The 27521-nt window shown below is 34.3% G+C and overlaps 1 protein-coding gene across 6 annotated transcripts in view; it reads left to right on the top strand.

The window, feature by feature from the left end:
* LOC127841439 (protein mono-ADP-ribosyltransferase PARP14-like) overlaps positions 1-27521 on the top strand; it is a 118060-nt gene that overhangs the window by 83172 nt on the left and 7367 nt on the right. For 4 of the 6 annotated variants that reach the window (XR_008030982.1, XR_008030983.1, XM_052370257.1 and 1 more), the window contains exons 28-29: positions 1227-1369; positions 8636-8813. Coding sequence is in view for 3 of the 6 variants with exons in the window: in XM_052370257.1 (XP_052226217.1) it covers positions 1227-1369; positions 8636-8813 (321 nt within the window). In the remaining 3 variants the exon portion in view is untranslated. Of the gene's footprint in view, positions 1-1226; positions 1370-6039; positions 6113-8635; positions 8814-19396; positions 27294-27521 lie in introns of those variants that run through there. The other 2 variants (XM_052370258.1, XR_008030984.1) reach the window with 2 other exon arrangements.

Here is a 27521-nt window from a genome sequence, read left to right on the forward strand (position 1 = left end):
CGTGATGTTCATGTTTTTATACAACACAAAATACAACCACACTTTCCATGCGACGACGTTCTACATTAAATTTTCGCGCGCTTTTTATAGAGACAAAGGATAAAGCTCTGTTGATTTGACTCAAAAATTTGTTAATGTCGTGTAAGCATTAAAATTCGGAAGCATGTTTCGGATTACGAATTGAATAATGCTCATTTGAGAATCGAACGAACCATGTACAGTTGTGCGTAATTAATTCAACAAACTGCCATACAATCACACGCTTCTGAAAATTACGTCACTTGTCGTATGCATGGTCTTACTGCAGGTACAGTTATGACTGCTTACGAGTGTTGTCGCTCATTCAAAGCATGCGCCAACAAACTGCCGTAAAATCAGTATACATGTATTCAAGTCAATTAACAACCACATTAAACAATGCCGCCTTTTCGGTTTGACTGCGAACGTGAGCCAATCGATATGATAACAGGACCCCTGTTAATTGATCGATTATGACACGTAGCGTAGTCCTATTCGGGTAGGCATTGCCATGGAGGCGCTGCGGATTAGTGGGAACACAGATTCAAGGTGCAGTTAAGCCTAAGATAAGGAACATGTATATATGGATTTTGTACATTCCGGGACATTTGACATTTTTCCGGGACTGCGGGACACGTTCTTCATTTCCGGGACAATCCCGGACAATCCGGGACGTATGGCATGTATGGAAATAGTTTGAAAGATTTTATTCAGAAAATGTTTGTATACCCCCGGTAGTGTGGCATATATAGCAGTCTGTCTGTTAATCTTTCTGTATGTCCGTCTGTCCGGCATTCCATTTTCCAGACTTTTTTCCTTTACGCTTTAAGATATTGACCTGATATTTGATGTGTGAGTCTACCTACATGACTAACAAATTAAGTGTGACTTTTGTTCAGGGCGAAATCATGGGCCTTTGACTTAAAAAATTACTCTATAATAACCGTTTTCTGGAGTTGTTTTACGAACACTTTCATATATTCAGCTGATTTTTGGTGTGGGAGTCTACCTACATGACTTACATATGAAGTGTGAGTTTCGTTCAGGTCCATTGATTTTTGGTGAAGAAATATGCCTTGGACTTAACAATTTTCTCTAAAATACATGTAGCTGCTGTGCGTTTTCAAAGCGCAGTAGGGGACATTGTGTATCACAAACAGAGGTCTTGTTATACATTATTTTCATTAAGCATTATATTTCTTTCATAGACAAATTGAATGAAATACCACCAGATTGGAAGGATATGAAAGGAAATCTCTTGGTGCATACCCTACTTACCACTGACCCTAGATACGGAACAATATCAACTACCTTCACATCAACGGCTGGTGCCAATTTTGCTATCCAAAAGGTAGTAGTATATGTTTAACGATATTGATTGTAAGCGATTCTGAATTAAGTATATATCAAAAGCGGCTAAGCATATGAGAAAAGTAATGTTCTAGTATGCGTTACCTGTGTAGGATAAGTATTTGTATGGATTAGGCAACAAGAAATTAGCCCATGACTATCTAATGACTATGTTATGAAGCGTTATAAATGTGTTACATCATACACCCTCTAAATTAATTACACCGCGCAACGAAGTAGAGGGTTATACTTGATTAACCATGGATGTCTGTCAATTGTCAACTGAGTAATCTTATCTTTTCAAAATAAAACATTTAAACTTGAAATCATAGCTTATTATTAAGTTATTATCAGTTGAAGGTAGAAAAAAGACTCATAAATGCTAGTTTTTGAGCTTTTTGAGCTTAGGGTAAGTGTTGCATCTGTTTACCAAAAACCCTATTATCAATAATTGGTACATAAGTTAGAGTCCAAAACACTGGATCCTGGATACATGGATCAAACTTGGTATACTTGTAGGACAATATGTGCATCTTTTTTGTTTCAACAAAGGTCAAATGTCAGGTTATTGAAAATATAACAAAACTGAGTATTACAATCATTAAAAAAGTACACAAGATATGAAAATAAAACTTGTATTACACAATTCGCTTTAGGAATGCCATTTGTTTGTCCTGCAATCAACACCTCTGTTTATCCATCATATGTTTGTCCCAAAAAACTGAAAAAAGTACATAAATTATGATCACAAAACTTAATACATGTGTACCAGGGCTTTTTTCAGCTTTTTGGGAAGATAGCCCATGGCTTTGAAATTAGGAATTTTATCGGCATTTTCAAAATGTTGGGAAAATAAATTTGGATTTAAAAAATTAAATGAATGAGTTCAGCATCTTTTATCACAATCACCACCATGATCAACAGTTTTCCACACAATAAGCTCACACAAAGTCTTCAGTACCATTTTATTAGGAGGCACTTCATATTCTTCTGAAGAAGTACTGCTTTCAACATCTTGAATATCAGTCAGCACTTTACTTTCGGAATCAACAATGACGATGCAAAATAGTCACTTGTTATTAAATTACTATCATTAACAATGGAAGGAGTTTCAATGGGAAGACTTGTACTTCTTGACAATGTTTGTTCATTTAATGACGCTTGCTTAAAAAAATCAACAGTTTTTGTTTTGCCGCCAGGGTTTGGCTTAGAAATCTTTTTCACGTAACATTTTGAATTGCGCGACATTTGTTTTCCATGCAGCCGTATCACAAAACGCTTGAATTTTATCGCAAATATAATAAGTGCCTGATCAACACGTAGAATATTGTGCACATGAATAATGCAGACGTTATCCAAATTTTAGGTATAGTCTAAAACCCGTACGAGACCGGATCAGACTACGCTTTGTTAAAAAGCGAAACAACTGGTGTCATTAGCGTTTTTTTCCCAATTTGGAATTTTTTAGCAAGTTTTGAGAAAAAGGTATACTTTTTGCGATTGGGAATATAGCCGAATTTCGGCTATAAAATCGGGCCAAAAAAAGCCCTGTGTATACATATTAAAAGTGATGACACGATTATACATGACTATTAATTTCTGCAGCGGTCATGTGTCTGATGACTTGATACTCAACTAAAAGTAAAATTACAATGTATACTTAATTTACTCAAAAAGAACCTATTAAATATATAATTACAGAAATTCGTAAGCACACGGATACTACATGTAATTTTATGTTTTTGCCAAGTATGTTTTCACATCTTAGATGAGACGTGTGGTGAATGTTATCAAAACCAAACTTCATACTGCTGAGATGAATGGACTTTTGCAATTCAATTAAACTATGCAATATGAGTTTTATCCTATTACCAGCTGAAAATCTATAGTATAACAAGAATCATATAAACTTGAGCTCTATACTATCGTTTTTTTTTTTTAGATAAGGGTATTTTCTGATTGCTATTATAATATAGACAGAGTTACTATTTTTGACCTAATTCTTAAAGTTCATGAGAAACTAATATTAATTAATTAATTTATTGTTATTGATATAGATAAGCATTTTATCATAGCGCTGCATTGATATCTGCCTGATATAATGTTGCATGATATATTTTTATGTCCCCCAGTCTATACTGGGGGAAATATTGTTTTTGCCCTGTCTGTCTGTTTGTTGGTTTGTTTGTTTGTTGGTTTTTTCATTTGCGTCAAACTTTAAAATTGGCCATAACTTTTGCAATACTGAAGATAGCAACTTGCTATTTGGCATGCATGTGTATCTCATGGAGCTGCATATTTTGATTTTAAGTGGTGAAAGGTCAAGGTCATCCTTCTAGGTCAAAGGTCAAGTTCAAAGGTTAAATATATGGGGGGGACATAGTGTTTCACAAGTGTTTTATATCAGTTCAACAGGAAGTTCTTATTTCAGTCGATGATTGGAGGTAGGTCATATTACTCGGAATCAACTATAAAGTAATCATTTTAGTAAAATTGAATCAGATTTTACAAAACAAACAATTTGATACCAAGATGTAATATATTTTAAACACAAAAAGCAACACAAACAGCAAACAAACATGTTTTACAAATAATATGCGCAAGTGCTCGTGACGTTGTTATTAACATATCAAACGACAAAAATCATGTTCTTTCCCGCTAAAAATGCAGCTTTTTAGCGATCTTTTCATTTTTTCTTTAAAATCGGCGATATAGAGGTATGATAAACAAGTAAGCCTCGCTGTTATATTATTCTAAGCCTTGCTTGATATATTACAAAAAGATCAGGCAGTAACCTGTTATTCTCTATGTCTCATTTTCAACACAATAGCATAAGTGCCCTATGTTACAAAGGTTGTTTGTTCAATAAAAAGTTTGTTATCTCATGGATTACTTTGTTATATTATCTACACAGAATGACACGAATGGGTGTTTTCAACAATTTTTTGTCAACTATGGAAGAACAAAATTATCATAAAATGGAATATTTGATCACTATTAATGAAAAAAGGGAGGAAATACTAGGATTAATAGAATATTATTTGAGTTTGATAAAGATCAAGTTTATCATGCTCGGCTCTAACTCAGTAAGCCTCGCGCTACCTCAGTTCTAAGCCTTGCATGATAAATTTGATATTTATCCAAAACTCACATAATATTCTATATATATCATACCAAATCAAGGGTAAAATATAGGTTGTAATTCACATTCTGTTACTGATTGGGAAGTATTCTGGTAAGGGACCTGTGTATTGCTTGCAATACTGCAAAAGGCTTCTTGAACTTAGGAAATTCAAATTCTCAAGTATTCTTAAGTCTGTTTTAACAGAATTAGCTTTAGCTCACTGCACAAATAAAATTTACAGAGAAACATTTTGATCTAAAAAATAGTACATTTCTGTAAATAAACAGTTAATGGTGAAAAAGAACATATATATTATTTAACACAACACTTTCAGCTTTAGAATCATTATGCAATTCAATAAAAAATGTTTGTTAAAAATTTCTTAAGAATTTTCTAGAAATCAAGGACAGGTTAGCATAAAATTACTTCAACCATAACATATATTTAAAGGGACTGTCAACCACAAACGACAAAAAAAAAGAAAAGTTCTAAAATACTGTATTTTTTACAATTTTTAGCTCACCTGATTGCTCAGGTGAGCTTTTGTGACCGGTCTTTGTCCGTCGTATGTCCGTCCGTCCGTCCGTCTGTCCGTCTGTTAACATTTGCTCGTAAACACTCTAGAGGCAACATTTCTTGTCCCATCTTCATGAAACTTGGTCAGAAGCTTTGTCTCAATGAAATCTCGGCCGAGTTCGAAACTGGGTTGTGTCGGGTCAAAAACTAGGTAAAAAAAAAGAAAAACCTTGTAAACACTGTAGAAGTCACATTTCATGCCCAATCTTAATGTTACTTTGTCAAAATGTTTGTCTTAATGATATCTTGGTTGAGTTCAAAAGTGGTTCCGATCCGTTGAAAAACATGGCCGCCAGTGGGCGGGGCAGTTTTCCTTATTTGGCTATAGAGAAACCTTGTAAACACTCTAGAAGTCACAATTTTTGCCCAATCATCATGAAAGTTGGTCAAAACATTGGTTCAATTGATGTCTCGGACGAGTTCAAAAATGGTCCAGATCGGTGAAAAAAACATGGCCGCCAGTGGGCGGGGCATTTTTCTCTATATGTATATAGTGGCATTTTTTCCTATTTGGCTATAGAGAAACCTTGTAAACACTCTAGAAGTCACAATTTTTGCCCAATCATCATGAAAGTTGGTCAAAACATTGGTTTTATTGATATCTCTGACGAGTTTGAAAATGGTCGGGATCGGTGAAAAAACATGGCCGCCAGTTGGCGGGGCATTTTTCTCTATATGTATATAGTGATAACGTGAACACAGTAGAAGTCACATTGTTGGCCCAATTTTCATGAAATTTGCTCAGAACATTTGTTTCCTTGATACGAGAGTTGAGTTCAAAAATGGTTCCGGTCAGTTGAATAACATGGCTGCTGAAAGGGGGGCAGTTTTCTCATAATGCCCCCCCCCCCCCCCCCCCTTTCGAAGAAGAGGGGGTATATTGTTTTGCTCATGTCGGTCCGTCTGTCCACCAGATGGTTTCCGGATGATAACTCAAGAGCGCTTATGCCAAGGATCACGAAACTTCATAGGTACATTGATCATGACTAGCAGATGACCCCTATCGATTTTCAGGTCACTAGGTCAAAGGTCAAGGTCACGGTGACCCAAAGCAGTAAAATGGTTTCCGGATGCTAACTCAAGAACGCTTATGCCTAGGATCATGAAACTTCAAAGATACATTTATCATGACTCGCAGATAACCCCTATTGATTTTCAGGTCACAAGGTCAAAGGTCAAGGTCACGATGACCCGAAATAGTAAAATGGTTTCCGGATGATAACTCAAGAACGCTTAGGCCTAGGTTCATGAAACTTCAAAGGTATATTGATCATGACTCGCAGATGACCCCTATTGATTATCAGGTCACTAGGTCAAAGGTCAAGGTCACAGTGCCAAAAAACGTATTCACACAATGGCTGTCAAGGTCACGGTGACTCGACTTAGAAAAATGGTTTCTGGATGATAACTCAAGATTGCTTACGCCTAGGATCATGAAACTTCATAGGTACATTGATCATGACTCGCAGATGAAATAATGATGAAACTTGACCAGGATGTTTGTCTGGACAATATCAGTAGGTCAAGTTTGACATTTGGTAAAGATTGAATGAACCGACTCCTCTCAGGTGAGCGAACTAGGGCCATCTTGGCCCTCTTGTTAGTTTATATTCATTACAATATCATGACTGGTATATTACATTGTTTGGAAAAAGTTTATATTTTCAGTATATTTGGTAATAAAATTTTGCGATGTGAAATCAAAAGTACATCGCAAAAATAGGTGACATAACGATATACATACTATAAATAACGCAAGTAGATAGATAATTATACGCCCGTCTATGACGGGACGTATTATGGTATACCCCGCGTCTGTCCGTCCGTCCGTTCGTCTGTCCGTCCGTCCGTCTGTCCGTCCGTCCGTCCGTCTGTTAATGTCGTACGCTACGTCAAATATCCTTTGACAGATTTTCTTCAAATTTTAACACAATCTTAATATTGATAAACCCTGATCCCCTTTCGTTTTTGACGGAATTCTGAATTGTCGTTCCAGAGTTATGGGACTTTGTTCGTCAAAATTTCGTGATTTCATTGAATGTCCTACCGTAGCTCAAATATCCTTCGATGGATTTTTTTCAAATTCAACACAATCTTAATATTGATAAACCCTGATCCCCTTTCGTTTTTGACGGAATTCTGAATTGTTGTTCCAGAGTTATGGGACTTTGTTCGTCAAAATTTCGTGATTTCATTGAATGTCCTACCGTAGCTCAAATATCCTTCGATGGATTTTTTTCAAATTTTAACACAATCTTAATATTCATAAACCCTGATCCCCTTTCATTTTTGACGGAATTCTGAATTGTCGTTCCAGAGTTATGCGACTTTGTTCGTCAAAATTTCGTGATTTCATTGACTGTCCTACCGTATCGGATTTACCATGTTACAATGTTAAATTATCAAGTATTCACATATTCAACTGGATGAGATTTGACTGGAACATTGGAATTCCATACACGCATACATATACTCAAAAAAAGATATGGTATGAATGTCAAGGAGACGGCGCTCCATGCTCATGTACTTATAAAATAAACCATGTATTCAAATACAAATAAACTGAAGTAAAAAAATGATTCAAAGGGTTATTTATTACCTTACTACTTCATTGGCGAACGACGGGCGTATCATGCGCTCATGGCGCAGCTCCTCATTTTATATATATAATATTGCTAGGCCGTTACCCCACCCAGTTGTTATTGTATTGCGTGATTTAAATAAGACTTGGTTCCAATTAAATATCGTTATCACAGTAATATCTATATTAGGCCACAACAAATTGATTAAATGTTCGATGTGATATTTTAATCAATATAAACTAATAATTGTAAACAAAATATGGGTTTTTAGAACTTTTCTTTTTTCCTCGTTTGTGGTTGACAGTCCATTTAAGGCATACAAATGAAACTATATCTTTTGTTTATTTGACCAAGGCCCTAAACTGTGACCTGCAAATTAGCAGAATATTGTGCCATTATGAACTCGGTGTTAATTTCCATTCAACATCTCCTTATTGTGATAAATGCTAAAGATATTCAATAACCATAAGGATCAGTGATCATGTTTGTGGTCATTATATATATTGTCACTTACCAAGGGTCATAGCTCTGATCTACAATTTAGCTTAGTAACGCCTCTTTTGTTCTTAAACAATTTTAGTGAAGTTTTGCATTTACTGGTCAAGAACAAGTTTTGATTGACCAACCTTGCTGAACATTTTAAGATAGCTAGCTTGCAAGGAGACCAAACTTGGGATCGAAGTTGGGCCAAGGTCACCATAACCTTTACTAAGAATAGAAAAATGGTTTTTGCCCAATAATTCAATTTGGATGGAGATATTGCCATGAAATGTTGTATGTATCTAGCTGAAATTCAGACCCTAAAGTGTCACTGTAACTTGAAATATTATAAAAAATATGCTAAATAACTTTAGTTAGGATAGGTATGAAATTAAATAGGCACGTGGCCATGTAGGAAATTGACTTAGCACCATGCATGGAATTGTCCTTCCTAAAACAGGTTAATTAAACAAAGTTCATATCTTTGTTTTACATTTCTGTTCAGATTGAAATGGTCCAGAACAAGTCTCTATGGCAACAGTACGCTGCAAAGAAGAAGCAACTAGAAGGACAGAATCCTCCGGGAACAACAAACGAACGTTTCCTCTGGCACGGTACCTCTGCCGACACAGTGGATAGCGTCAATGCGCATGGCTTCAATCGCAGCTACTGTGGAAAGAACGGTATGTATTCATACTTACAACTTAGGTGGATATAGTTTTGCATCAGTTTACATGTTATAATGAATAAAAAAAGGTTTTATGTTAAGAAATGGCATCTTCAATTTTGTGGCAGTGATTTCATGCTTTTATTTTGTCCAGTCATTGTACCTTGTTTGAGTATTTTTATTAGATGTGAAAGAATGGTTAAGTTTGGTTTTCTGCATAATAATTCATATGCCCAGTTAAGGCACACGGTCCGCTGATTTACAGAGTTATCTATGGAATACAGAACGTGTTTCATCATTTGTAAAATGTTTTTCTTGTTAATTTAGTCAAATATGATCCAATCAACCTATTGCACTTAACTTTGAAATAATGTGGTTTATGTGTATTTTTTGGACTCTAAGCAACATAATTAGTCTGCGTTTTAACTGATCTGAGCTTAGCCCTAAGTATCAATATGGAGCTTTTTGCATCTCCCATTTTTATCTGTCTTCAATTATCTGGCCATGCATCTGTCATAGAGTAAATTAACAAATCCTTATTTCTTTACAAAATCTCAACATACAGGGGCGTTGCTAGCATTTTTTTAGCTGTAGGCCCGGATATGATATAAAAACGGGGGGTATGGGAGTCCTCCCCCTGAACATTTTTACATCCTATAACGCCTGTGGTGAGATTTTAAGCATATCTAGACAAATAATAAGATAAGAATATATAAGACTTTGGCCTGTTTTTCTTTGATATTTTACTGTTTTAGCTCAATATCAGAGAACTAAATTTTACTGTATTCTCTTTATACCAGAGAACTAAATTTTAAAACAATATGGAACAGAGAAACATTCAAAAGTGTAACACTCCACTTATTCACAAGTCAAACCATGGGGATTATTTCCAATAATACTGTCTGCATGTCTATAACGGCAAATTATTGTTCGGCATCAAGGGACGACCCGATCTGGATCCAGTCAATGGATCGGGATACGGGGGCAAGTGCTCCATTTTAATTTTCTGCGGTCATAAACATCATTCGGAATGTTTCTTAGAAATCCAAGGATAATCGATTACAACTTACTGTAGTGTTGAAAGGGAGACAAGTAGATCTACATGTAGATCTATGTAAACTTGTAACAGCAAGTCACGTGAAAAGAAGCGAGCTTGAATCCATGCACATAGAAAGAAGTAGAGTTGATAATTGGAAGATATTAATTTGAACACAACCAGAATCAAATGTCTGAGGTTTATGTCAATATGAAATGCAGATTTCCAACACCTCACCCCTCTCAGGGTCAACATTTTAATGCGTTTTTCGAATTTAAAGCAATTATATTTTTTTCATGTTTAAAAAAAAATTGTAGGCCCGGGCCTGCTGTGCTTATAGCAGCTACGCCCCTGACATACAAAATCATTATTTATCTATTTTACTATTAACATTAATTCTTTCAAAACAGTTACTACAGTTCAGCTAACAACCTAAACAGTGTTGATCAACCAATTACATACATGACGTGTTCGCAGCAGTGACATGCGCAAGTAACCGCGCGTTTGCCACTTGACCGCCAGAACATAAACACCGTTTATCTTTGATATATTGTTCTGTGTTGTTATTACAGTCCCTTCACACAAACCATAAAATATATTTGCCAATGAGCTACATCGACACATCAGGCTTTAATTTTCATTGGATTAACTACTCCTTAACCGCTTTAGAGATTTACAGAACTTTAAAAAATGTTTAAAAAGTAATTTTTTGCAGCTGAACATTATACTAAGATTTAAAATAGAATTTCAAAAAAATCATATTTGATAATTATGTAACATTCTATAGTTGTCGTCTTGAGAGCTTGTTTAAACTTGCCCCTGGGATCAAAACTGGCACTGAATCACTGTGTATATGTTTTAAAAGACGTACATAACAAAATTTCCTCTAAATTATGATACTAAAATAGAAAATCCAGATTTTGTATTGACCTGATTTTCACTATTTCTTGAAAATTGTTTCCACTCAATAACTTCACTTGCTTGCATAGCATTGACTTTCATTAGGGACCAGTTGGGTCAATGTCTTTTGCACTCAATATAGAAATATACAGCAAACTGGTGGTGTCCTTCATTTGCAGTGACTTATATAATTTTGATGAAAGTTCTGAGAAAGTATGCTTGAATGGAAAACTAGATTGAGGCTATTTGTAGAACTGGTTGGTTAATGGTCAAGGCCACTTTTACTATGAATAGAATAATGGTTTCAGCTCTATAACTTTAGTTTGGAATGAGGTATAATTTGTTTGCACTGAAGTTTGTGTTTATGTATCAGAAATGCCAACTTAGTATGGGGTTGATTTTGTGACCATGGTGGGTCTAGGACAAAAGCACTGTTACAAAAAATAGCAAAACAGCAACTTGTGAGACCTAGTTTAGGATTGTATTTCATTTTTGTTAGGTAAAGTTCAACAGCTTTCCATCCATAACTTAGTTTTGTATAGAGATATTGTACTGAAATTGTGTACATAGTTAGCTTGCATTGCATACCTAGCTTCAGAATCATTTGGGACCAGTTGGGTCAAGGTCTGGAAAACTGTTTGTGCTAAATAACTAGAAATTTTTACAGAGGTATTGCAATGATTTTATGTTTGTAGGTTGCTTACAAGCAGACCTAGCTTGAGATTGCATTTGGGCCAGTTTGGGTTAAGGTCAATGCCACTGTAACAAAGAATATTAACGAGAGCGCCGATGGCGCTGAAAGCATAGTTGCAAGATACAGGGAAGTTGCTGCTGAAGTAAATGTTTAGGTCAAAATATACTAAATAGTTTCCTTATATGTTTCGATGAAAAAACGACAACTTTGAGCGAAAATAAATACAACATTTTGCACATAGAGACCCCCATAACTATACCTTTTCTTGAAGGGCATTCTTAGCTGAATGGATTTAAGCAATAAAAAAGATATGTCATGTTCAAACCAAAAAAGAATTCGACTCAAATCAAAATCGACTGTTTTTGCGCCTTTTTTTCGGCCGTTTTCTAGTGTATTGTAACCTTTTGCAGTGCCATTTTTTACTTTAATCTCCAACTTTATCCTATTTCAGGGATTTAGTAGTGAACACCTATGCTTACCCTATCAATATCTCCAAACGATAAAACCAGAACAACAGTCTAAAGTGTATAAAATGCCTTCGAAGAAAATATGATGATTTGTTAAGAGAGTACAGCATCGATTATTTAGTATATTGTAATCTTAACAATTGCTGACATCACGAGTCGCCCCCCTTGTTACCAAAATGATCTATTTTTAGAAACGGGAATTCCAAATAGTGACGAATGTGAATGGTTACAAAATGACATAACTATGAAAATAAATACGTAGAATTACATTATTTCACGCATACCATTATGCAACCATCCGTTTTCTTTTCCGACTTGATACATTTACAGCTTTCCATTTAATATTTTACAGACACAACACTCGTCCAGAATTCGCGCGAATCCATTAAATCCGATGCCACATTTAAACCTTTAGCTCTACTAGTACTCGTAACGTTAATTTCTGGCTCAAAGTAAATCATTTTAACTTCAATTAACATATCTCTATTACTTTCAAACTCTACTTCATCAAATCCATAGAAAGGCAGGTCAGAATCCATGTCATAAATCAGAAAACATTCATCGTACTCCGCCATTTTTTACACATTTTCAAAGAATAAAAGTGCTTTATGCCCCACTTCCTGCTGAGAATATGTTTTAATTTCTATTTATAATTAACCGATGAAATGTTACATATCCTTAAACCAGTGCCTTATGAATTCAGTTATGTAAACATTTGACCTCTCACAGAACAGTAAACAAAGGAAATAGAAATTAGGTGTGAGGTCACTATCAACAAGAACAGAATTGTTTTACGAACGAAATTTGTTTTAGTTTCTTAGAAGGTTTTTTCACGTAAAACGGTCTTAGAAAAATTCACTAAAAACGGTGTCAGCAATATTCTTGGAAGAAAACGTTAGAAAAACGTTTCCAAAAAAAACTTGTAAGAATTACCATATACTAAATTAAATAGATATTTCGTCTGATTTTTGATCAGGTAAGGCTTCATAATGGTCAACCGATCGATGTGTGTTTTCGAAATGTCGTATATATCTAAAGCATAGGTGCGTTGCACCTATGCTAAAAAATAACCTTTCTGATTATTAACTTGAGTTTGAATGTATGTATAGCTATGAAAATGTGTGTGAAGGTAGCTTATATGAAGGCTTATTATTGGACTGTACATTTGTTTTGAAATAAGTAAATTTATAAGACTACCATTGAAAACCTGGTTTGGCAGTGTTTCAGTTTCATTATTTCTTGTTTGGTTTGTACAATTCTATCTGTGTCCTGCACAAAGCTAATTTAAATTATATCTCTGGGTTCATATCTTGCCAAGGTCTTTGGGCACATGATTTATAAAGAATCAAACAGCAAGATGACTGTTAAATTATCTCAGTTGAACCCACAAGCAGGGAAGTGATGGTAATATTTTGTATATCACATTAATAAATGATCCTCTAGATACATTGTTTACATTTGTCCATACATTTGTCCATATGGTTAAAACTGACCATACCCAAATGATCTGGTGATAAATATTGACTTAAATTGTAAACTGATTATACAAAATTACAAAGTCCATGTCTTGTATAATGTTCTTTTACAAATATTACTTAAAATATGCCCATGTGCAAAATTTGCCTAGCAGCGACCTATCACTGGAGGTATCATGGTCATTTTAGACTTAGATAGCAAATGCTTTATAAAAAGTCGTAAATTGTCAGACTCAGAAGTTTCATATTTGATAGGTCATATATTCTTCAGTGGTCGTCTGCAAAGTCCAGTTCAGTCAGTTTAAAAAAGCTTTACGATTTTTTTATTTACTCTAAAAAAGTCAGCTATTAAGATTTGTTTAAATATTCAACTATGATTAAAATTCACCATTAATATGGGATGCAAATTCCAGTCGGGTGACAGTTCTCTGTTGAGTTTCACAGGGCCAGTTTGTGTGTTCATTATATCTTTTAGTGTCCTCCCCAAGCATTCGGGTTATGTTGCAAAGATTGAAATTTTGACACAATTGATGTCATATGATTTCACTAGATATGGCTGATCAACAGTTAACATCTTTGCAACTGTAAACATTGGAGGTATCAAATTTAGCATGAGACATTGTGAAATGGTTGTGTATAAAAAGTATTCAAATTATGAGCTAAAAATGATTTGACGGTCTGAGATGTGTGTATTTTTTTATGTACCAAGACATGTGGTTGTAAAATATATCTTGTAAGTAAGGAATAGCTGTCCAATCCGATACATGATTATAAAACATACCTTCAAGCTCAGTTGAATTATCCGAAGGGATATTAAATAATTATAACTCTCTGATTATACTCCTTTAATTGACATTTCGGCATAATGCCTTTATCAAAACAATGGAAATAATATGTTAACTACATTTTTACGTTTTTTGACTGCACAATTAAAATAACAAAGAAAAATGTTTTTAAACGTCAAATGACGTTGTACATGATGACGTCATAAATGGCGTTATATAAAATGGCGCCAAAAAATGTAAAAATTCACCAAAAATGAAATTACGTTAAACACATATTGTGTCTTATTCTTATGTTAAATGTGTGCTTTATATATTTAAGAAATTGATATTTTACAATAAAACAATCATCATCAAATGTAATTATAATCTACCTAAACTTATTATCATAAATTAAATAGGGTAAACTAATATTTAATGACTAATTATTTCAATCCATATCTATGTAAAATATTATAATGATATTTGATTCAATAATCATACATACTTGCTATTCTATATATATATCATATACACATTATGGACAAGATAAATTGCATAAAGTACTATTATTTTTACATTCATTTATGTTGATGATTAATATAAAATGTTTTTCACATATATTTTTTACAAGATAGTTTCCCGTAGCAGGACATCAAGTTGATTTTTTGTATTTAGTCCATTTTGTGATTGCGTTTGAAACTTCTTTATGAATTCCAATTCTTTAATAAGTCTGTAATAATGGGAACTGTCTCTTATTTGTGCTAACACTGATACACCCATATCCTGCACTCTGTGGCCCGCACCATTGAAATGTTCTGAGATTGGTTTATTTCTTCGTAGCCGCACATCAGCCTCGTGTTCTTTGGCACGTTCCTTTAATGATCTGCTTGTCTCTCCGACGTATACCATCTTTTGGCATTTAATACAAAATATACCATACACCAAGTTATAAATGTAACAGTTCTGTTTTATTGCTTCATTTGGAATTTCACTTTTTGGGTTGTTATGAAAACCTCTTTTCAACATTTTACAGACTATACAATTAGTCTTACACGATTGTGGTATTAGTTGAAAACGTTTGTTTATCTCTTTATTTGTTTTTCCATGAACTAAAATGTCACCGATATTCCTATCTCGTCTGTATGCAACTATTGGTACGTCTGGGAATATATTTTTCATTCTGTCTGATTTATTTAGTTTGTCAGTATGTTTTCGAATTATTGAGTGGATATTTGGAAGGTTGTTAGAATAAGTTATAGCTAGTGGTACTCTCTTGTTGGCTGTTTTATTTGTTTCTTTCTTCTTTAGTAAGTCTTTCCTATTTAAATTATCAACTCGGGATAATTCATGGTTAACAAATTTATTTGGATATCCTCTTTTCTGTTGATTCTGTTTTAGTTCTTTTTTCCGATGTCTGTATTTGTTTTCGTCAGAACATATTCTTTTTAAACGTATTCCTAATCCATAAGGTATTGCTTTCTTCACATTTGTTGGATGGTCTGAGTCATATTGGACATATTGATGCTTATCGTTTGGCTTTGAGTATAAATCAGTTGTTATTTTATTATCTTCTAGGTGAATTTTTGTGTCTAAGAAGTCTATCTGTGTTGTGTTCCATCTTAATTCTACTTTGATGTTTTCATGTATTTTGTTCGCATAGTCGAAAAATTTCAGGAGTTCGTCAATTCCATGTGTCCATAGTCCAAACCCATCATCTATGAAACGTTTATAGAATATTGGTTGTTTATTGTATTCAGATAATTGTTCATCCCATTTTCTCACGTAACAACAGGCATAAGTTTTGATCCAATAGCTAATCCCTCTTTTTGTCTGTATTCTTGTCCACAAAATTCGATCACATTATTTTCTAAAACAGTTTCAATCATTTCAATCACCGCTTCAGTGTTGATGGTCTTAGTACAGCGTTCATTTAAAGCTTGTTTGCACGCCTCTAGGCCCTCTTTGTTTGGAATCGATGGGTATAACTTGACAACATCAAAACAGTATAAGATAATTCCTTCTGGCAATGGTGTAGTTATTTCCCTCTCTATAGCGTTTAAAAATGCTGTGGTGTCTCTTATATAGCTTGGTGTTTTTATAACATAGGTTTCTAGTTCCTTTTCTGCTACCTCTGCCATTCTTTCAGTACTTGTTCCAATGCCATTTACGATTGTTCTATACGGGTTGCCTATTTTATGTATTTTTGGATTTCCTTTGAGTTTCCCTCTTGATGGATATTTGGGTATCAAGTATTGTTGTAAGTTCTTTGAGATAATGCCGTTTCTAAATAGTTTATTTGCTAGTTGCTTCACCTTTTTGTTTGCATTTTCAAGTCCATTCCCATTAGTTTTTTCATATGATGTGCTGTCATTAAGTTAATTCCTGAGTTTTTCTACATATTCATTTGCGTCTGTTATCACTATTCCAGAACCTTTGTCTGCAGGCCTCATTATTATACTGGAATCATTTAGTAACGTGTGTAATGCTTGTTTTTATTGTTTTGTGATATTTGACTGTCCCATTTTCTTTTATGCCATTTAGAATATCATTTTTAACTGCTTCTATATAAGCATCTAGCCACTTTTCTCTACCAGGTTCAGGAGTAAAACGGCTTTCTTTCTTTATCTCATATTCCTGCTTTTCATTTTTCCTTTCTTGATTTTCATCACTATGGAAATACTCTGCCAGTCGCATCCGTCTCTCCCATTCTGCTAGGTCACTGTGTATCTTTGATGAATCTACGTGTTTTTTAGACGGTACAAAAGATATTCCTTTGGATAATAGACTTGTTTCTGCTTCTGTTAACTTTCTTGAAGACAGATTTGTAACAGTGTCAAGACTATTATTATTGGTTTCAATTGTGTCTTTTTTTGCTGGTTTATTTTCACCCTTGTTTTTAGTTCTTTTATCGTTTGATTTAAGTTTTTGTGTATCAGACTCTTGCATTTTTCTATTTTTCTTATCTTGATAGTTCATTTTATGTCCTCTTTTTTCAAAATTGCAACAGGACTCCATTGTAAACCAATCTATTTGAACTTCCCTATTCATTCTCTCATATTCAGGAAGGTATAATTGATGTTTGTTTTGGTTCAATTTTATATGAAGTAAAGTGAAATGCTGCATTCTTAATCTTAGGAATATTTTTTGTTTTTTTTTAACCCCATTAAGTGGTTGGAAAAGTAGTTTACTTGTAATATTTTGGTCGTCAGCAAATATGCATATTTCACTTAAAAATAGGGTTGCTGCTGCATATATTTCGGCTTCAGTTGCCCACGATTCAACTCTTCCGTCACTAAATGAATGATTTTCTATATGCTTTGTGATACTTCTATCTACGTATTCTTTGTAAACATCTTTTAAGTCCTTCATATGGTTATTAATTTTTTGTCTAACTATTTCGTGCTTGTTGTCATTATTATATATTGCTTTTGCAATACATCTGTAGAAACAGTTCCCATCCATTTGTATGGAACTTTCTTGAAAATTGTCTAGTGTTACCTATGAAGATAAAAAGTCTAACTTACAGTTTAACAGCTTGTAGAATTTTTCATTCTTTTTCTGTGTAAGTTCAGCTAGCTTCCCTTTTGAAGACAGTTTATATATCAATTTCTTAAATATATAAAGCACACATTTAACATAAGAATAAGACACAATATGTAAGTGTTTAACGTAATTTCATTTTTGGTGAATTTTTACAATTTTTGGCGCCATTTTATATAACGCCATTTATGACGTCATCATGTACAACGTCATTTGACGTTTAAAAACATTTTTCTTTGTTATTTAAATTGTGCAGTCAAAAGACGTAAAAATGTAGTTAACATATTATTAACCAGGTTTTCCGAAGGAAAAAACTGGTTATTAGATTGGCGAATGCGGGCGGGCTGGCGGGCTGGCTGGCGGGCGGGCGGAACAAGCTTGTCCGGGCCATAACTTTGTCGTTCATTGTGAGATTTTAAAATCATTTGGCACATTTGTTAACCATCATTAGACGGTGTGTCGCGCAAAAAAATTACGTCAATATCTCCAAGGTCAAGGTCACACTTTGAGTTCAAAGGTAAAAAATAGCCATAAATGAGCTTGTCTGGGCTATAACTATGTCATTCATTATGAGATTTTAAAATCATTTGGCACATTTGTTCACCATCATGGGACGGTGTGTCGCACGAAAGAATCACGTCAATATCTCCAATGTCAAGGTCGCCCTGACTAAAAATAGATTTATTTTAAAACAAACTTACAAAGGGGGTTAATTTTGTTTGTTCATTTAAAAAGTTCAGTTTGAGTTGTCTCCCTTTATCAGATTTTTTTTCACAATGAAAACCTGGTTTTGTGACAATTTTGTCCCTTGTTTCCATTGTTTTGATAAAGGCATTATGCCGAAACGTCAATTAAAGGAGTATAATCAGAGAGGCATACCTTCAAGGTTTAACATTTGTGTTCAATTACAGGCGCATGGTCAAACATGTGAATGCTCAGATTGTAACATCAATCAATTTATGTTGATTTCCATAAAAAAATATGCAATTTTTAAATAAAAATGATTTAATAAAGAAATTTAAACTAATTTGACTCAAATGGTCACAGTGTTTTGACGTCATGTTCACATAAAGCCCATCTCAAAAGGTCATGTCTTAGTACAAATATACACAGAACAAGTTCCACTCTTTCCTGATATATTTCGCCAGAACAAATTCCACTCTTTCCTGATATATTTCGCCAGAACAAGTTCCACTCTTTCCTGATATATTTCGCCAGAACAAGTTCCACTCTTTCCTGATATATTTCGCCTATTAGTACAAATAATCAGTGTGTTTACATGGCGTTATGCCCACAATACATTATGTCCCCTGCAGCTCAAAAGTTGATGTAACACATATTTAAATACCGCAATAAAAGAGATTGTTCATAATGTTTCTTTATTATGTATCATGCAGTTTTTAAAAAACTAGTGTCAATGCCCCTATCAAAGTTCAATCGTGAATATGGGCATAATGGAGCTTAATATTGACTTTGATTATTAACGATTATATAAATGTTTAGTCAGTGACCCTATTTAAGTATTTTAAAAATCTCCTAATTGAAAGAATTTAATAGGCTATGTATACATTACAGAAAAGGTCCTTGGTAAATGCATTCATTTTAGCAGCAATATCAAAGCGATGTTGAAAAAAAAACCCAGAATGGAGTTGTCTCTTAACAATTAATTAAAGAAATACCGAGCTATAACCCGATTCACTACAGTTAATGTCATGACTTACAGCGGTTGCATTCGGTGATGGAGTCTACTTCGCGGTCAGAGCAGATTATTCTGCACAAGATGCATACTCCAGACCAGATCCGAATGGTGTTAAACGGATGTACTACTGTGGAGTTCTGACAGGGGAATTCATATTGGGTCAGCGTGGAATGCGAGTACCTCCAGCTAAACCTTCTGGTGGAAAAAATGCATTATATGACTCAGTGACAAATAATCTACAAAACCCAGTGATGTTTATTATATTTAATGATACACAAGCATATCCGCTCTATATTGTCCATTTTAAGTAACTTAAACACACTGCTGGGATTATATATATGGTTTTGTTGCAAAAACAGTTTAATGTCAGTTGATATACATTATTTGTGTACTTTTTATTATTGTTATAATGTTATAATTATGTTAACAAGACTTCCATAAAATATAATTTTTGTATTTATAGTCAGACATGTGTATATAATTAAGTTGCATTTTTTTTATGGAATTCAACAGTTTGTCACAAAACTTTGTTTGGTACAACAGCTGCAATACTTTGCTTAATCACTACATATTGTAATATTAGTTTCAATATTAATATTATTATAAATATTAATGGTACTTCCGCTTAATATACAACCAAATTAAAGCAATACATATTCAAGTTTTCAAACATATTTGTAAATGAATACACATTGATTTGCTGTAATATATTGCCTAAATTAATGCTCACAACTATTGACTAAAAACAAACACATACAAAAACAGCAGACTTTAATGACACTTGCAAGCTAAAATACTGTCATCAAAAGTTTGCAAAAGCATGATGTACTTCATTTCATTTGTTATTTTATTTAACTTCTTCTACTAGTACTTCTCCTTCTGATATTTTCTCACCTGGGAAGTGATTTTTTGTCCCCTACCGGTGAAACCGGAGGGGACTTATGGTTTGCACTCCATCTGTCTGTCTGTCAGTCAGTCTGTCAGTCAGTTAGTCTGTCTGTCACACTTTTCTGGATCCTGCGATAACTTTAAAAGTTCTTCATATTTTTCATGAAACTTGAAACATGGATAGATGGCAATATGGAGATTATGCAGGTCATTTCATTTTGTTCCTATGTCAAGAATTCTGGTTGCTATGGCAACAAATATAAAAAAAATTAAATAAAAAATTCTGACAATGGTGGAGTTTCACCAGTAGGGGACAATATTGCTTGGCAATCTCTTGTTTACCATGTTATTGTTTATAAACAAAATATTTTGCTGTGTGAGTGTGCGTAGAAAAAAGATCTATGATTGTAAAACAATCATTTAATACAGATGTTTGGAAAGGATTTTCAAACAGGTTTTCAAACTAGTTGTAAATCCTGGTTTTAAGATAGGGATCTGGCAGGTAGGTGGGTGGTCATCCGTTCATGCGGCGTTAAACTTTTGTTTCTGTTAAATACGCTTAGTTTACAATGATCAATCTTAATGAATCTTTTGAAATAAAAGCTTACACTATGATATAGCTTGGGATTTATTTGGAGGTTGTCAGGTCAAGGTTTCTGTTACTAATAATTAATGGCCGAAGGGTTTCTTTTCTATAGCTTAAGTTTGGATGAAATTAATGCACATTTTGTGTATAGCTAGCTTACATGCACACATTGCTTGGGTTGGCATAGGGCTTGTTGGATCAAGGTAAAGATTACTAAAAAAATAAGCAGCCAATAGGTAGTCATTAACTGAAATTTTCATTTAGCAATCTTGATTAAACATTCAATATTGCAAGCTTGTATATGGATAACTTTTCATTTGGCCTGAGTTGATTTAAGCTCATGATCAGTGTTACTAAAGATAGAACAGAAGGTTTCTGCTCAATAAATTGAGCTTGTATGGTCATGGAGCTCGTCTCTGAAAGTGTGTGTGTGTGTGTAGTTCGCTTAAATGCATAGAGATAGAAAACTGGTTTCCATGGAGTTCTGATTGGGATACTGTGCTGTAAATTTTGATGTGCGTTGGTAGCTTACATGTATATGCAGACCCAGCTTGAGATTTCAATTAGTTCAATTAACAAGTAAAACGCTGAAAACCTGGTTTTGTGGCATTTACTGTGTTTCTTATTTTAGAATAAAATACTACATTTTCTGTTGTTAGCCGCTAAGATATTTAGGAAGAGGTTTGTTGCATATGTAGGGTTTATATTATTTGTTTGGGCAATGGATCAAATCAATTGTCAATTAGTGTGTAATTATAATTGTGTTGAGCCACATAGTGTCTTGTCATTATCAACAATTAAGGTCCTTTTTCCTGATTGTTGACATATTGTATTAGTACTATTTTGAATTCCAAAAAAAGCTATTTTTGGATGTTAATAATACATATTTGTTTGAAAGGGACGCTTTTTAAGTATTGTAAAAGATTCTTTTTTTAGAGTGAAAATTATAAATAACTAGCACTCCTAGTGTGTGAGTATGAACATGACAGGTACTATTTTGCAAACGCAAAGACAAGTATACTATGTGTCTTAGTGCATTAGGTGATAAAGATTGACAAGCGCTTTTCCTACCTCTAGTGTACTTATTATACCTCCATTACCATTGGAGTCACTTTGCTCAAGTGGAGTTCAAAGGTCAAATGCTTGTCCGGGACATAACTTTGTCATTTATTTTGAGACTTTAAAATCATTTGGCACATTTGTTCAGCATCATTGGACAGTGTGTCACTGTGAAATTTTTAAAATGACTTGGTACATTTGTTCACATACATTGGACGGTGTGGCGTGTAAGAATAACGTCCATATCCCTAAGGTCATGGTCACATTTTGAGTTCAAAGGTAAAAAATGGCCATAAATGATCTTATATGGGCCATAACTATGTCATTAATTGTGAGATTTTAAAATTACTCTGTATATTTGATCACAATCATTGCAGGGTGTGTCATGCGAAAGAATTACGTCAATATCTCCAAGGGCAAGGTCACACTTTGAGTTCAAAAGTCAAAAATGACCATAAATGAGCTTGTCCGGGCCATAACTAGGTCATTCATTGTGAGATTTTAAAATGACTCTGTACATTAATTTTGTGCACAGTCATTGGACGGCTTGTCATGCAAAAGAATTCAAGAGTTCAAAGGTAAAAATGGCCATAAATGATAATGGCATAATAATTCTTAAAAATGTCCATAAATTACCTTCTCTTGATTTGTGAAGACAGCATGCAAAATATTCTGTGTCAATGCAGCATGTGGGGGTATATGTCACGTCTGTGGCAAAGCTCTAGTTAAGTAGCAGCATCCTTTTGATGTTGTTTTTCTAGCTGGGAATTTTTGAGCATTTTTATAACATGTGTTTACGATGTGTATGAAATTTCTGTGATTGATAGAATGGCTTAAGCTTGATGGTATCTTTGCCCAGAATTATTCAAAGGCAATAATGTACTACACTGAACAGATTTTTAAAACTATGTTTGGTAAATGTTGACAGCTGTCCTGCGTATACATATATGAAAGAATTCTACAAACCATAAGTTTGATGTATGAATACACTTGTCATGACCAGTGAAAATGTTCAGATTTATTTGAGAATATGATTACTTGATTGCAATCTGCCTATGCAGATATTGATTTGTGAACCCAATATACCGAACAAAGTTTTTAATTTATATTTTCAATATTTACTCCTAAAAATGCAGAATTGTGTTGTATTTATATAAGGAAAGTAAGCAGTTGTTTAAAGTGTGTGTGTCATTTGTATGATTGATCATCTATACACAGAAAGAATGTATCAGGCTGATAGGATCTTATTTGTATATCTTTCAACTTGTTAAAAAAGTAAATGAGGATATGTTTGTTGTTGTTGTGTGGTTAGTTGCTTGTATGAATCAATGTTAAGACTATCCTCTGGACATGTTTTGAGCTTATTCACGCATCAGTAGTGCATTCATGATTGTGTATCAAATGGATTTAAATGGATTTTTGACAGATTGAAGGGTATTTTCTTGATCTACTGAATAAATTTAAGTGACATGTTCACCAATTGTCAAATTTTCCATATTTCAACCTTTTGTCTCGCATTAAAATATTAAAAAAAACACTGAACATCAGGAAGCAAAGAAACATTTATGAGGTAGAGTAATACCTAAAATACATTTACGTTTATGAATGATCATCATGGGGAATTAATAAAATAATAAAGCATTACAAATGAGACGGGATTGAATATTTTGTATTGTTTCTGTTTTCATTATATTTTGTAAATAAACATGGAGACTCAACAAGACCTTCTATTCCACTTGCACTGACATTGGTTTAGGATATTAGCTTACCTGAGCATAACATGCTAACTGTGAGGTGTTTAATTATGTCAATTTGTCATATATTGTCAACTTTTAGCTTTTGAATTCTCTAGAAGCTAATCTTTATTCATAATTTGTTTCTATTATAACTTGACTAAGTTGAATGCGTGGTAAATTGGGGACAAAAAATTGGCCACTACATAAAGTGGAAGAAACGCCATACTAACACTGTATGCTCAGTCACACTAAAGTGCTTCATTATACCCCCACTAAACGAAGTTTAGGGGGGTATATAGGAGTGAGCTTGTCTGTCGGTCGGTTCGTGTCTTCTCTCTAATTCAAGTAGTTTTCATCCGATCTTCACCAAACTTGGTCAGAAGTTGTATCTCAATGATGTCTAGGCCAAGTTCGAACATGGGCCTTGTTGGGTCAAAAACTAGGTCACAGGTTCACTTAGTGCGTTTTAAACATTCAGCATGTTGTCCACTCTCTAATTCAAGTAGTTTTCATCAGAGCTTCACAAAACTTGGTCAGAAGTTGTATCTAGATGATGTCTAGGCCAAGTTCGAAAATGGGTCATGGCAGGTCAAAAACTAGGTCACGGGGTCACTTAGTGCATTTTAAACATTGAGCATGGTGTCCGCTCTCTAATTCAAGTAGTTTTCATCAGATCTTCACCAAACTTGGTCAGAAGTTGTATCTAGATGATGTCTAGGTCAAGTTCGAAAATGGGTCATGCCGGGTCAAAAACAAGGTCACTGGGTCACTAAGTACGTTTTACACATTAAGCATGGTGTCTGCTCTCTAATTCAAGTAGTTTTCATCTGATCTTCACCACACTTGGTTAGAAGTTGTATCTAGATGATGTGTAGGTCAAGTTCGAACATGGGCCAAGCATGGTCAAAAACCAGGTCACTGGGTCACTTAGTGCGTTTTAAACATTGAGCATGGTGTCCGCTGTCTTTTGTGAAGACAACATGCACAATATTCTGTGTCAATGCGGCATGTGGGGGTATTCGTCACATCTGTGACAAAGCTCTAGTTGCTATCTAATCTGAGAAACAGGGTGTGGTTAGGGACTTACACTTTTTGCTCAATACCACTTAAGATGTCACATTTTTATGCCCCCAGTAGGGTGGCATATAGCAGTTGAACTGTCTGTCAGTCCGTCTGTCAGTCCTTCAGTCTGTCTGTCTGTGCGTCCATCAGAAAACTTTAACATTGGCCATAACTTTTGCAATATTGAAGATAGCAACTTGATATTTGGCATGCATGTGTATCTCATGAAGCTGCAAATTTTGAGTGGTGAAAGGTCAAGGTCATCCTTCAAGGTCAAAAGTAAAAAAAAAACAATCCAAGGGAAAGTAATAAGCTTTAAAAGGGAGATAATTCCTAAACCTGCCAAATGATATATTGAAATTTTATTTCAAAGCGGCGCAATAGGGGGCATTGTGTTTCTGACAAACACATCTCTTGTTTATTTAATCTTGATAGAACTTCAGGTCAGAATGTTTATCTAGGCAATATCTATGTCAAGTTTGCATGTATTTCATGTGTGTCCAAAAATAATGTAACTTTTTCAAATCATAGAAAACCCTATTGCCATTCTAGAGGCCACATTTAGAAATCTATCTTGATGAAACTTGTTCTGAATATTTGTCTGTATTATATCTACACTGTCAGAGTTTGATTCTGAATCATTTGTGTCAAGAAGTTGGTCACCAGGTCAAATCTAATAAAAACCTTCTGACCACTTTAGAGGCCACATTTATGACTCAATCTTGGGGAACTTATTCAGGCTGTTTATCCTAATAATCCCTATAAGGGGAGTTTGCTTAAAGGTTGCATATGTCTAGGTCATCAGGTCAAATCTGCAAAAAATTTAGAAAAACCTTGTTGCCATGCTGGAGGCCACATTTATAACTCATTCTTGATGAAATTTTTGTCATGTTTATCTTGACAATATCTAAGCTGAGTTTGAATGCGGGTTATGCGAGTCCAAAGAGTAGACTAAGTCACCAGGTCAAATCTAAGAAAAACCTTGTTATCACTTATATATGATAACTTTGGTGAAACTTTGTCAGAATTTTTTTTGAAAATATATAGGCCCAATTTGAATCTGGGTCACTAGTCTTTTAAAACTAGGTCATAAGGTCAAATCTTAGAAAAACATTGTGATTACTATAGAGTCCACATTTATATCTTATTGTTAATTAAACTTTGTTGGATTCTGGGTCGAGTGCATCCAAAAAGAAAGTGGCCGGTCAAACTTTTTCTTACCTGAAAAGGCTAGATTTATTGCTAATTTTTTACGAAACTTAGTCAGAATATTTATCTGGACAGTATAAAGGCTTAGTTGGAATCTCGATCACAAGCATTAGAAAACTAGGCCACCGGGTCTTAAAACTTTATAACTACACTTGATAGCAGATATGTTACTCAATCCTGATGAAACTTGCTCAGAATGTTTATCTTTTTCTAGGTTTAATTTGAATGTCACATGCGTCCAAAACCTATGTCACCATGTAAAATAAATAAAAACTTTGTCATCTCAATGTATGCCACTATTATGTTTATCTGGATAATACCTAGGTCAAGTTGTAATCTGGGTCACATGTGTCCAAAAACTAGGTTACCAGTTCAACTTCAAACAAATGATTTTCCACAAACTCTGATGAGTACTTCATTCCCATCTTGTTTATGTTTATATGTTTATTTAATTTTTCTTTAAAAAGTTATAATGCAGCAGATGGTTTGAAAGAATTATTAAGTATTTTAAACATTAAATTGGTATGTTTTGTATTTTATTATGCCCCCCTTCGAAGAAGAGGGGGTATATTGCTTTGCTCATATCGGTCAGTCTGTCGTTCGGTCTGTCGGTCCGTCTGTCGGTCCGTCCACCAGGTGGTTCTCAGATGATAACTCAAGAACGCTTGGGCCTAGGATCATGAAACTTCATAGGTACATTGATCATAACTCGCAGATGACCCCTATTGATTTTGAGGTCACTAGGTCAAAGGTCAAGGTTACGGTGACCCGAAATAGTAAAATGGTTTTTGAATGATAACTCAAGAACGCATACGCCTAGGATCATGAAACTTCATGGGTAGATTGATCATGACTCGCAGATGACCTCTATTGATTTTGAGGTCACTAGGTCAAAGGTCAAGGTCACGGTGACCCGAAATAGTAAAATGATTTTCAGATGATAACTCAAGAACGCTTTTGCCTAGGATCATGACACTTCATAGGTACATTGATCGTGACTCGCAGATGACCCCTATTGATTTTCAGGTCACTAGGTCAAAGGTCAAGGTCACAGTGACAAAAAACGTATTCACACAATGGCTGCCACTACAACGGACAGCCCATATGGGGGGCATGCATGTTTTACAAACAGCCCTTGTTGCGTTTTATTTTGAAGTGTGATAATTTATGTCTTTTATTGTGTTTACATTTCGGCAAATGTTCGGTTCTTTTCCATTAAACTTGTTTACCTAAAGTCAGATAGACCATTCAAAGTCAGTTTTCCTCATTTTGTTTGTGTTTTATTTGTGTGTGGCCTGTTTCACTAACATGTCTATTGTTATTGCCTGACTGTTTCTCTATTGGCTACTGCTATCAACAAAATAATAGTTTTCAAATGCAAGAGTTTGTGTCAAAAACTATTTTAAAACCAACTGAACTAACTAAAATAAGTAAAAATACATTCATATATCTTAACTCTCTGGAAAGTATTATTGCACTGATCAAGCTTTCAAAACCCTGACCAAATGTTCATTATTTATACAGGTAATATTTATTCATATAGTTTGGTTTAAAAATGCAGAGTTTATCTCACATCTGCTCATATAATCAATTTTGTACTTGTGTTAAA

The sequence above is a fragment of the Dreissena polymorpha genome, chromosome 8 (genome assembly GCF_020536995.1).
Source record: "Dreissena polymorpha isolate Duluth1 chromosome 8, UMN_Dpol_1.0, whole genome shotgun sequence".
Lineage (NCBI taxonomy): Eukaryota > Metazoa > Mollusca > Bivalvia > Myida > Dreissenidae > Dreissena > Dreissena polymorpha.